Genomic DNA, 13,542 nt, shown 5'->3' with positions numbered 1-13,542 from the left:
TTTTTGTTACTTATCACTTATACCCAACATGTTGACAATATTATAGTTAGTACTAAGTTGAGATTTTTGAAATATACCCAGTTGAGGAAATTTCTCTGGTTCAATTAGGAACAATTACAATGCAGCAACAGAGTTCAGTGAGCTCATTTGAGTAAGCATCACATACGCACAGTGGAACACTGACATCAGCAGGGCTCTGAGCACTAGCGGCCAGACCAGCAACCTATGTAAATGAGCTCAGTAGTCACTGTACACACTCGTGGATGCTTAAAGGAGATGCCACCAGGGATGACCATCAGCACCATCCTTACCATCATCCAAAACAGTTAAAATGGAACACTAAAGAAGGTTTTCACTTCAATCACGCATGCACTGCACTTGCCATTTGCGTTTATATTGTAAATTTAAATAGCAGAGCCGATTATAATGACTATTTTATCCATTTCTCTCCTTCCTTTTTTCCCATCTTCTTTCTTTTTGTCCTGATTTTTCTCTTCTCTCCTCTCTCCTTGCCACCCTCTCATCTTATTTTTTTTTTTTAATGAAAAAAAAAATCAGGCCGTTTTCTCAACATCTTGATGTGATGATGCCTACAGGGACTTGATTTCCTCAGTAGGAATTTTAGAATATTTCTATAGCTATCTTTGAAACCTTATCAGATCTTGAAAGTCTACAACTCACTTTTGTTGTTTATGAATATATAGCAGCTATTATTTACTCAAAAAACTAAATGTGACTGTGTGTCCCTTCATCTCTGTATTGGTGCTAAATCTCAAAATCGACATACGTAATGTAGTATCATAAACATTCAAATTCTAACCCTTTCAGGGTATTGTATTTTTGTCCATTTTTATGTAAGAAAAACATAAATCTGTTCAGCAATAATAACCACATTTCAGTCATGTGATGTAGTCATAAAATCTTAAAAAAACTGATATACAAGAAAATCGTGAAGCATGATACAGATCATCAATCTAACTTATGACTGTAACCTTGTAAGCCCAGGGTCTTAAATTTTGGTTTAAATCATCCAATTATGAAATTTTCAAGTGTAAAATCTCCCCAGTCTTTTAGGCAACTACAGTCATTTTCATTAATCATTTAATAAGTTAATAAAGCACTTAATCACAACAAATAAAGTACTTCTTCAGAGATACTTATGTTATTCTCTCTGCTGTCCTTGATGAGAAATATTCTTACCAGCAAGAGGAGGGCCGAGAAGAACTGGGCAGCACTCCACTATCGTGACAAGTCCCACAGCACTGGAAAACCTGGCAGGTCCAACAAGGTCCATGAGAGTTTCAAAGAGGATACTGCTAACGCTTCCAAATCCATAGCCAAAAAATATGGCGTAGACCACCAAAGCCGTGTAGCTCTCTGCCAGTGGGCACAGGAGATGGCATACGCCAGTGAACACGATGGCTAAGCTGAAGAAGTACTGGATTCTTGGACGGACTAACCTGGTGTTGGCTATTAATCCTCCACAAGGCCGAGAGAACATATCCACAAAAGCCATCACAGACAGCAAGTAAGCTGCTTTATAGTCATCCACTCCTCTGTTTTTAGCATATGGAGACAAGAATATAACAGGGGCAAAAAATCCAAGAAACATAATGACATTTCCAGATAGGTAGATCAAAAACCCTCTATGTTTAAAAAGGCTGAAATCCAAAAACATATTAATCCTTTGTGCTAATGTTAACTTAGGGGCTTTCTTCGTACTGGAATCATGTCTTGAACTAACCTTACTTTTAGACTTCGGACTTTGTTGACTGGTCCCAACTGGTCTCATGAGGGACCCAGCCACACAGGAGTGCAAAAATATGCCACCCAAAATTAAGAAGCTTCCCTTCAAGCCATAACTGTTAAATAGGTACTGATTGAAGGGAGCCAATGAGCTTAAGAAAACAGGACTTCCAGTCATGGCAAGGCCACTTGCCAAGGGTCGTCTCCTATAGAAGTATTTTCCGAGTATTGTTAAGGCTGGTTGCAGGTTGAATGCTAATCCTAAACCTAAAACGCAAAAACAAAATAAAAAACAAAACACAGGGAGAAAGAAAACACAAGGATATTATGTCACTAAGGAAATTCCTCAAAATGTCTATGATAAAGGATAAGACAATCAGACATGCAGCAATAAGTTTAAATCCTTGAAAACTATAACTAGAATTCTAATCATACAAAAATATAAATTGGTTTCCATAACTAAACAGAGTAAGAATGTTTTGGAGTCCTCTGTTTTACAGCATTAAAATAAGGAACTACTGAGGTATGAAAACACATCAATGAATAGACTATAATGAGGACAAAATTATGATTTCTTAATCAGAATCATATAATCTCACAAATAAATTAATCCTTTCCTTCTCATATATACTTATATGCAAATAAACAGGCTAGATTTGTTTTTGCTGAGATTTAAAATTGAGGATACTCTGTTCTGACAGTAAAATGAATCATGAACCAATGAAAAGTCACAATTTTTAACAATCTTATACCTCTCACAGATATTTCTCTCAATAATAAAATTGAGAAGTAAGTTTATTTCATTCTTTCAATGCACATCCATCACATTCTACATTTAGTGTCTAGAGATCTACACAGGGGCTAACTAAAAATTATCTTATTTTATGAGTCTGGAATACATTTTATCTTTGGAAGTTTTAGCTGTTTCTTTGGGACCAAGTTCTCATAATGAAATCCTAGGCTGCATTGGTTCCATTTTTTGAGAGACAACTTCTTGCAGATCACCCAGACATGAACTATTCAGCAGTCTAGATGAATAATCCTTTAAAAGCATATGAATTGATTTATAAATGAGTATTAAGGTAAGAATTCTTTTTGTCTGCTCATTTGGGTATACTGAACTCAAATTTCTAAGTGGTTAACTACTCAACTTCTTGGGTCACAACACTAAGTACAAATTCTCCAACCCTTGATGACATTTTCCAAAATAAATTTTCTCTAAAAACTGTGGAGGCAATTAAAACCATACTTTAGGAAAACAGGATGTACATTTTCCAACCTTCCCTCAAGAATATCTTTGCGATATGCAGAGTGGGTGTAATTAGCTGACTCTCATCAATTTATAGGCAGGTAGCTTGTAAGAAGAAGAAGCTGAATTAAAACCTAGGTATTGGGTTCCGTTTGTTTGTATTCACTTTCTCCCTGACAAAGATGAGGAGCTTTCACTTTTAGATGGTGTGCCAAGTAAAGGGGCACACAAGTTCATTCTAAAAGCACCACACAGTGGTTCATTCCAGAAACACTAAGGCACATGACGCTGTGCTGGAATAGCAGTGATGTTGCTGACAACTCACACAGAGGAACATCAAAACTATGGCATCGTATTTCTGGAGAGAGACAACATAGTCAGGATGTCAGACATATGGACAGTCTCTCCACACAATGCTTAGATTTGATATTTCAAATATCAAAATGTTTTGCCATATAAAAAATCCGGAGTGGTTGCAAACACTAAGGTTTGTGCCTCCCTGTTTATGTTCTTCTCGGTATGTAGCCCAGGGGGATCTAAAACTCACTGTGCAGCCCAAGCTAACATTGGACTCCGAAATCTCTGGCCTTGGTTTCCCCAGTGCTGGTTTTCACAAGCGTGTCCCACAACGTCTGCTATACATCAGCCACCAAAGCTTATGTTTTGTCTTCATCAAATGATTTAGCATATAAATTTAGACTGATCTCAACTCAAAAAGGAGAAATGTTGATTTATCCTTAAGTATCCAGATGTTTAATTTTTCTTAAAATATGAAATACAGATTTGTAAAATAAAATTTATTGATAAGGAAAATAAACTTTGCACTCATCAAGCATGCAGTTTAGGTTGACTTAAGTGAAAGGGGCTCCTGGGGCACATTAATGTCACCTTCACAGTTTGTGTGCGAGCTTGCAAGCAGGTCATTTCAGGGGACAGACAGGCGGGCTAAGGCTGAAGACTCTTTCTGTCACTCCTTAAGGCAAGAATTTTATTGCTGATGTTTAAGCAGTGTTATCCTAAAATATCTATTTGACGCCATTTTAACTTATTATTAGTGGCAGGTCAGATACTTGAAACAGGAATAAAAATATGTTTTATAAACTTGTTACACCAGAAGCCATTTACACCACTTCCAGAGCTCACTCCAGAGTAAAAAGTGACCAAGTCAAAACAAAGCTGTTTCTGTTTCCATATCTATAGGATGATACACAAATAACTGTATGATAACTTTTGAAAATCATTTCTTAAAGTGAAATGTTTAGTCCTACTGAATCAGATAAAAACATCCCAAAACAGACTTGTTTTAAAAAACAAACAAACTCAAACAGAACGTTAAAAATTGCTTCTTGTTCATCTTTTCCATACAGTTTAGATGACAGGAGAACCTGGCTTACCGCTAATGAAGCCAATCGTGAGGTAAAGTTGGATCATGCTGGTGCTGAAGGAAGCCAAGATCATTCCCGTACAGCATAACAACCCTCCAATCACCACCACTGGCCGGCTGCCGTACTTATTCACCAAGACACTACTGATGGGACCTGAGGTAGGCAAATGAGTAAAAAATATATTAGTTGAGGAGTCGAAGATTTATCCTGAATATTCTCTGTTGTGCATGCTGAGAAAGTGCAGGTTAGTGATCAAGGCAGGCAAGTTTCCATATGTCTGGGGCTTTCCAGTATGTCGCTTGGAAGGATCTGCTTTTAACTTTTGCTTTGCTTCTTTTGAGATGGAGGTCTCAAATTCCTCGGTCAGGGAGATCCCATTGCAACAGCCTGATTATCTGGGACTACAGAGAAGCGTTGCCACTTCTGACTGATGAGATATTTTATTTACTTCAAAAATATTTATTTTATAAAATAAAGTAACTTTTAAATTTATTATAAGTGTGTGTGTGTGTGTGTGTGTGTGTGTGCACACACATGTGTGTGCACCTGTTGAGCATTTGTGTTAGTACACACAGGTGTGGGTTGTGCTACCCTCAGAGGTCCTGACAGATGTTAGGTTCCCTGGGCTGGAACTAACTGAGCTATCTTTCCAGTCCAGGCTTCCCTCACCTAAGATGCGGATTCTTGCTGTTCACGGGCAATCGCAACACTGCTATCACAGCTGTCATGCTACCCGCACTTGCATTTTGTATTCAGTCCCACAGTTAGCATGACTATGAATTCAGCTTTTGAATAATATGAAAATGAATCCTCATTTCACCCAAAAGTTCATCGTGTGAACCATTGCCAATAACACCCTGAAAGCAGCAGCGTCAAAACTGTAGAATGAGGGTGGCTGCGCGGATGAAGCTGCCAGCAGGATGAGGCGATCCCATCCCTGGCAAGGGCATCACTGAGCTCTGGGCCAGGGCTCAGAGGAAAGACGCTTCAGGAACAGCTTTCGCAGCTTACTTCACATTTACTTTCGCATTGCATTTGTGTAGGTGTACACGCCAGTATAAAACACTCGAAAACGCTCTTTCTGAGCCGTCACTCCGTAAGGGCAGACCCACGTTCAGCTTGAGCACCAGGAGAATCAAGCCCAGCGGCGAGAAGCCGGAGGAGTCCGGCATCTCTCAGGCGCTGCTGCAGCTGCAGCTGAGCTCAGAGCTCGAGGCGCGGCTGTGGGAAGGCAGCATCACGGGCCACGGATATTGACGCTGCTGGTGGTAGGAAAGCTACCATAACTGTTTCTTTCAAGATTTCTTCTTTCCGTTTTTACAATCTTTTCCCTTTAATTTTTTTTTCCTTTAATTTTTACTGACACATATTGTGAGTGTTTGGGTTTATGATATGTAAACATGTTTTTGTTTTAATCTCGGGTATTGGATATGGGATTGATTAAAATTATCCACAGCAGCAAACTATTTGCCTCCTGTGGGCTCTGAAAGGCTCTTTGCCACCTCCAGATCTTTTAAATCTGAGGACACTGGAGAAGGACTAAAACCCGAGCCCAGAGAGTGAAAAGCAGTCTCCAGGGAAGAAGAAGGCTGCTGGTGTTCCCCCACCTGCTGCTCCTGGTTGCTGTAAGAAGTTGAAGATACCCTGAAATGAGGACTGTACTTGCCCCAAGGAACCCAACTACCCCAAACAGCAGGAAGCAGCTGAAGTAAACTACCTCCTTTTCTCTTCTCTTTTCTTTCCTACCTGGTGTTGGGGCGTTGGAAGGGTTTGGTTTGGAGAAGGGAGGAAGAGGCATAAGAAACGCCAATAAAAGGAAACAAAAGAGTTTAAAGCATGCCAACACTAACATAAAGAACAAAACAATAAGCAAAGCACACTATAATTAGTTCCCTGGTAGACAACTGGCTGTGACCATAATCACATGGTTTCTTGGAAAACTAAGACACTTAGTGTGAGTCCATGGAAAGGGGAGTCTGTTGAGTTTGGACTTGATATTCTCGCTACTTAACCTATCTCTTTACTCTCTCTCTCTCTCTCTCTCTCTGTGTGTGTGTGTGTAATATATCAATGGCACAACAGAGAATTAGCCTGACACATTACCTGAGTCTTGTGAATCTTTTGAGTGAATCACTGAAGCAGAAAATTGTGTCATCGACTCTGTCTGCAACCATCCTTCCCATAGCAAAGTTCAAATATGATCTACATGTATAAGAACAAGTCTATTTTATATGTTGTTATGTTTTCTAAACACAGACTCAAAGCTCCTGCTCCTGTTTTTCCTCTATATAAATAAGAGTTCATGATAAATTCTATGAGAAAAATTGAAGTGCAAAACAATAAATGTTTCAAAAATATTCTTGATCAAATCTAAAGCCATGAATTGGAGCTGAGCATCCATTGGAACAATATAAGACTTTATACACACCATAAACGCTAACAGAAGAAATGATGAAATATTATTTATTTTTTATTTGCTATATTTCAAATATGAATTTGTGGTATCCTTCCTGTCAAATGAAATGAGTGAAAAAGAAACTGCAGGACTCTAAGAAGCTATTTGCAATTATAGAAATGTATCTCCGTTCACTATGGTAGTGTTTTTAAATTTAACAATAGCTTTTTTGTTTGATATTTTTTCAAAGCAATATTTGAATTAGGGAAGTATTATTATTTTTATTTAGACAGAAAACAAAATCCTCTTCTTCACCTGTTTGCCTTACATTTAGTTTGCCTTGTTATTGGGATTGAAAAGACTGAAAACCTGCCTCCTTCATCTCTCCATGGAGCCTTCCACTTACGGATAAACATGAGGGAATACAACTCTGCAAAAGCCAATGCGTTTACTTCACAATGGATGGGGATTAAAACACTGTACCAGGGAATCACCTTCAGTTACCACAGTCCCCATTTGCCTTATAGGATTGGTGCTCATTTGTGTTAGCTGAAGTCACCTGGAGTGTACTGACTTACATCCAGGGAGCATTTCAAGCCACAAGATAAGATGAAGGACGTTTTAATGAGGGTTTTACCCGACTGTAAATTCCGAGGAAAGAGATTGTCTTCACTTTCATCTATTGTAGAAGACAATATTTTTCTGTGCTTATCTCTTCCATTTCATACTCATATGTTCATCGATGTGTTCATTAAACAGTAATAACTATACAATAAAAAAGATTGACATGGTATGTGTTCCTGATACATAGTAGGGGATGGAGTAACGGAGGGCAAGATGCTTTGAAGGCATCATTTGCATTTACTCTTCTCTTTGTGCAGGCCCCTTTCTGCCTCCTGTACTCTAACAGGTATATTGATGTACACATACAAACACATGGCTTTTCTCCCCCTCAAGTGTCTGAAGAAACAGCTCTTACCATTCCCAAAGATGAGGCTCCAAATACTACCTTGAAATGAACTCAAACATCTAAGTGCTCATTTTCTGACCTGTCTGTCTTTCTATTTTCTGTTATATACAAAGATCAATCCTTATCCTTGCCACTGGCATAGTTGTGGGAAATTTTTATGACTTTGCTTAACTAAAACAATGAATATTTTTATGGCTCTTCATTTTGTCTTCTCTCAACAAAACATTTTATTGGTAAATTTATTTGACCACTACTTTTAACAATAACATCCATTTAATAAAAGATTGATCACGTTATGTGAGAAAAAAGGAAAGTGGACAAACTAACATCTTATTAAAAATATTAATTCAGACTAAAATATACTTGAAAAAAGTTAGAGAACTTTATACATGAATATAATGTGCTTCATTCAACCTACTTCAGTCCCTTCCCTCCAATCCCTCCTACCCCACTAACCCCTCACTTTCCTTTCACAATTTCATCTATTCTTTATTAAACCAACTGAGTCCAGTCAGTGCTAGCAGCACGTGTGTGGCTATAGGCTCATCACTGCGTCATGGCAGCCTGCTAGGACCATCTAAAGAAAACCACTGCTTTCCTGAAGCCATCTTCTACTGTTCTCTACACAGGAGCAGGAACACCACACACATCCCTGTGTCTAGAGGTTACATTATTTTCTGGCAGAAAATCATCTCACCTTTTGAAGGCTGCAGCATGACTTTAGATATAAACATGCATTTAATCCTTACAGCCATCCCGTGCTTTGGAAACTCTGCCCAATAATAGACTCTACCAAAGTAAACTCTACCAAAGTGGTGGCTTTGAAAGATAGCTCTAGCACACTGCTGTCACTCCTGTGAAATGACTGAAATTCTTTTACATGCATGATGCACAGTTCATAAAATATTACACTTGACATAACACTTATGTATTACATTTGCAACTCACTGAATTAATGTTTAGGGGATAAAAATGTTGCAAAAAATACTAGTTGCCAGCTCAAGAGACACGCCTGTGCCTCATTCTTAACTGAGTCCTGATTTTATTTCTTACTTATTGTCTGTGTGTCTCTACGACTAATGTGCAGTTGAATCATGAAAATTCTATGTTGCCTTGGTGGCTTAATGGCATGATCAGACACTTCTGTGAATGTGAACATTTTGTGGGCAAATCTTAGAGGAATAAGTTGTATGGGAGATTCTCTAAAATTATTTTTAAAATCAAAATGCATACCTCTGGATGTTTTCATGAGCATGTGAGGCCTGTAAATGATGCTGGTATCATAGGGTCATGAAGTGAAATAGTTAAAAGGTGAGAATATACTGACAATATTGATTAGAGGAAAGGTCAATAAATCTACACAGCCAGGGACTCCTCATATGTACATACATAAACATACATACACACATAATATCCTCTTACTGTTCTATTAATGAACTCTCTTGATTACTTCTTTCCTGAAGCCTGAAAGATCCTAAATGATAAGACAAAAACCCATTCCTAAGAATAATTTCACAAATGCTGTTCATGGTGTCTCAAACTAAAAGCAGTTAATTATTACAAAGCTCATTTATTCTAAATTTTGAAATGATAGTTTAAAAGAATTATGTCAGCATGCTCTATAGTAAGAAGGCAGTTCTCCTGAAGTTTGCTTTATTAGATTAAATGCTGTAATAATTTAATCACTATCTAAATTTCAATATGTAGATATATATGAATATATATTCCACTAGTCAATCAAAAATATAATTTGTAGTTCCAAGATCCATATATTTTAGGTAACTAATAAGCAATCTGTTTACTTCTAAGGGGTACTGAAATATGTACATGTATGCTTATGGGAATTTTTCTTCATAGATATTATGCATGGAGTACTCAATAAATTTGGATGAAATGTTGCCTTCTTTCTATGCAAAAATCTAATGTTTTCTTTTCATCTATGCTTCAAAACTAGTTTTATATGGCACTCTCATGATGCTTCTAGGAACATACAGGTCTAATCCAATCCCATGACTTCCAAATTATAAACATTTGTCCCTGTAAGTAATATTCATATTCTCTGTTATGGTATTTTTATTTTCTTGGTCTGTGGGTACCCTTTGTGGAATGTCCAGGACACAGCACAGTATGATTCCCTGTCATCTCCACTCTACAGCAGGTCTCTAACCCTTACTGTATGTAGCTGCCACTTCGTACTCTCTGAGCTGCGCCTCATTCATTCTCTGCCCTACCCACCACCTGTGACCATCATTCATTTTCCCACTTCTATTAATCTGAGTTATTAAAATGTTACCTATGTGTGATATATAATGTAGATGTATATGTGACATAAAACATTTCTTTTTTCTCTCTGTGGCTTATTAAACTCTGTCCACAAGTTTTTAAAAAGTAATAGATAAGATTCTAAGGTTACATTTTAATAGTATTCACCTTTATCTTTCATTAAATTTGATGACAAGACTAATAATAAAATCCATTAAAATACCTGTGTTTAAACTATTTTCATATACTTAATAAAATAAAATAATATTGTCTCTTATCATGTCCTCACTTGATAAGCTATAATTAGCTGCATATTACAGCAATTTCTTTTAAAAAGTATTAGGAACAGTGTCAGTTTAATCTTAGCAAACAAACATATGTTGAATACATATTTTAATTTGACTAGACTTTTATGAGATAATTACATAATTTACTTTCAGTATCTCATTTACAAATAAGTCTCGGATACATTTCAAATGTTTATTTGAACTTAAAATCAATTAAGATATTATCTAATGGAAAATAAAGCTGATAGAGCTGAAGAGTTTGCAAGTGGCTTCCCATTTTTGATAATTTAGTTAGGAGAAGCCATTTTTAAACATATTGAATGAGCTAAGGCTGCATTTCTAAGGTGATCGCTGACACATACTTGAAACTTAGGAGAAGGTAAAACTTTTAATTATGAATAATCCTTTGACAAGTGCTTGTATTTGCTTTGGCTGCCATAACAACATGTCAGACACTTCATGGCCTAAAGAATAGAAATTTATTTCTACAGACGGAAAGTCAAAGATCCACGTATAAACACAGTACATTTCATTTGGAGTCCTCTTTGCCTTTTTCATAGGTAAAATGTCCCCACACATGGGTTCATACGTACACATCAGGAATTAAAGAGCTCCCTGGTGTCTCATAAATATATGCATCCTATAGGTTTAGAACAGCCTCTCCTAGCCCTCCTTAGGAACTGTAATGGAAGTTTTGGTTTCTTTAAAAATTCAGTTATGCTATGCAAACGTGTTTTTGTTTTAATCCCAAATGTGGGATTTCCGTTCGGGCTTTGGTTTGTCCGCAGCTGATAACTGCCTCCTGAGGGGCGAGGTCTTTGCCAGCTGCTAAAGGCCTGCCTCATGAGCATGGAGAAGGGCGTGGCCTAGGACTCTGAGGACGATAAATATGAAAGCCCAGAAAGAGAAGGTTTGGCGGTTTGGAGAGACCAGAGACTGACATTGTGGTGGCTTGGAGAGACACAGGAGAGAAACATTTCAGGGCAGCGGCTTGGAGGACACTGCTGGCTGCGTTTGCTGTTGACAGAGATTGGGAAAGGCCCCTAAAAGGCCGAGAGAAGTAAAGGGGTTGTGCCCTTTCTCCCCATTAACCATCTCTCTCTTTCCTAGGGTTAAAGGGTTGGTGAAAGGGAGGTAGAGGCGTAAATACTCCAAATAAAATACTGTTTAGAAACAAGCTTAACAAGGAACCGCATTTCCAAATATAGCAATACAGAGGTGAAGGCTACAAAAAAGAAATTTTGTTGAACAAATATCCATTTGTAAAAATAAAGGTATGCGTATTGATTACACCATCTTTAAAATTATGATTTTTTAAAATTTTATGTAAATAGATGTTTTCCTGTACCATGTGTATACATGGTACCTGCAGAGACCAGAAAAGGACATCAGAACCCTCTGGATCTTCAGGGAGCTTGTGAACCTTGCTGGTGGTAGGAACTGAACTCATGTTCTCTTCAAAAGCAGCAGAACCCTTAACTAAAGAGCCCCCTTTCCAGCCCCACCTCCCTGTCTTTTATGGGTACACTGCTTTAAAACTAACTGCATCTAAATGATAAAAGTGCAGTTGTCTGTGATTTGTAAATTCTGGTAGATGTTTTTGGTAAGCTCAGAAGTAGAGAAGTTTAGTGACTAGAAACGGTACTTTAATAAAATACATGGATTACAATTGGGTATTTTCACAAACAGAATATTGGAGGAAGAGTCAGCTGGTAGAATATTACAAATCTTTGTACTGTACCATTTTTAAATTTTTGGTAAGCTAAAGATTTGTCTGATATTAGTGTTAAAATTAAATATTTTCCATCACCTTCAAAGTTTGAATAAACAATTATGTAGCAACTATCTTTATGAAAACAATACAAAAGGAAAAGCTAGTATCTGCTTTCTTATTACTAATGAATATTTACCTAGTGCTAAAAAGTAAGACACCTTAGTGTTCAATGTCTATAATTCTTTGATACTTCTCTCTTTTCATCAAATCTCCTATCATATTATTATATAATTCTACTGGGATAGAAGATGTGGGGCTTAATAGCTCACACTATTTTCAATAATAAGTTATAGGTGAAATGTTTTTTAAAAGAAAGAAAAAAGAAATTAAAAGAACAAAGGTTAAAAAATGACAAATAACAAATTCAAATAAGAATGAATGAAAGACTTGAAGTTCTTGTCATACAGGTTAGAGTTACACTAAGATATTTTATATTATTGTGAAGGGTGTTGTTTCTCTAATTTTGTTCTCATATTTATTGTTTGTATAAAGGAGGCCAACTGATATTTATGAGTTAATCTTATATCCAGCCACTTTTCTGAAGGTGTTAATCAGCTGTAGGAGTTCTCTGGTAGAATTGGGGCCACTTAGGTATACTATCATATCATCTGTGAATAGAGATACTTTGAAGTCATTCTTTCCCATTTGTATCCCCTTCATATCCTTTAGTTGTCTTCTTGTCCTAGCTAGAACTTCAAGCACTATGTTGAATAGATATGGAGAGAGCAGACAGCCTTGTCTTGTCCCTGATTTTAATGGAATTGGTTTAAGTTTCTGTCCATTTAATTTGATGTTGGCTCAGCTATACCACTCCTGGGAATTTATGCAAAAGACACCCCACCATACTATAAGGGCATCTCCTCAACTGTGTTCAAAGCACATTTATTGGTAATAGGCAGAAACTGGAAACAACCCAGATGTCCCTCAACTGAAGAATGGATAAAGAAAATGTGTTATATTTACACAATTGATTACTACTCACTATTAAAAACAAAGAAATTGTGAATTGGTGGAACTAGAAAATATCATCCAGAGTGAGGAAACTTGACACAGAAAGACAAACACAGTATATACTCTTATAAGTAGATATTAGCCATATAGTACAGGAGAACCATACTACAATCCATAGACCCAGAGAAGCTAAATAACAAGGAGGACACAAAGAAGGAAACTTGAGGACTTTAAAGTCAATGCTAATAAACGTGAGGAATTGGGAGCAATGCCCTTATCCCCTTTAGTTTGTAAATGAAGTTTTACAACTGGTTCCCAGTTGAAGGTATGTAAATCTGGAAACTTGGGAGAGGGTAGGAAAAAGATTGCAAGAATATTATGCTAATAATGGTCCTGAGAAGGTACCTGTTATAACTTTTTCTCTGTGGACTCCAATTAGAAACATGCTGGATCCTAGGCACGAGAGTGATAAAATGAAAAATTTGATCTCTCAAGCTAAAGAGTTGCTTGGAAAAATTAGAGC

At 37.1% G+C, this 13,542-nt stretch overlaps 1 protein-coding gene across 4 annotated transcripts in view; it reads right to left on the bottom strand.

The window, feature by feature from the left end:
• The window catches only part of Slc16a7 (solute carrier family 16 member 7), a 165,501-nt gene that overhangs the window by 10,162 nt on the left and 141,797 nt on the right, over positions 1 to 13,542 (bottom strand). For all 4 annotated transcript variants that reach the window (XM_060370985.1, XM_060370984.1, XM_060370983.1 and 1 more), the window contains 2 exons: positions 4,390 to 4,533; positions 1,201 to 2,013 (listed from right to left, as the gene is read on the bottom strand). In XM_060370985.1, coding sequence (XP_060226968.1) covers positions 1,201 to 2,013; positions 4,390 to 4,533 — 957 coding nt within the window. The remainder of the gene's footprint in view (positions 1 to 1,200; positions 2,014 to 4,389; positions 4,534 to 13,542) is intronic.

This window comes from Meriones unguiculatus, chromosome 17, assembly GCF_030254825.1.
Source record: "Meriones unguiculatus strain TT.TT164.6M chromosome 17, Bangor_MerUng_6.1, whole genome shotgun sequence".
NCBI lineage: Eukaryota > Metazoa > Chordata > Mammalia > Rodentia > Muridae > Meriones > Meriones unguiculatus.
The sequence above is the reverse complement of the archived record's forward strand: the minus strand, read 5'-3'. Positions and strand labels throughout refer to the sequence as shown.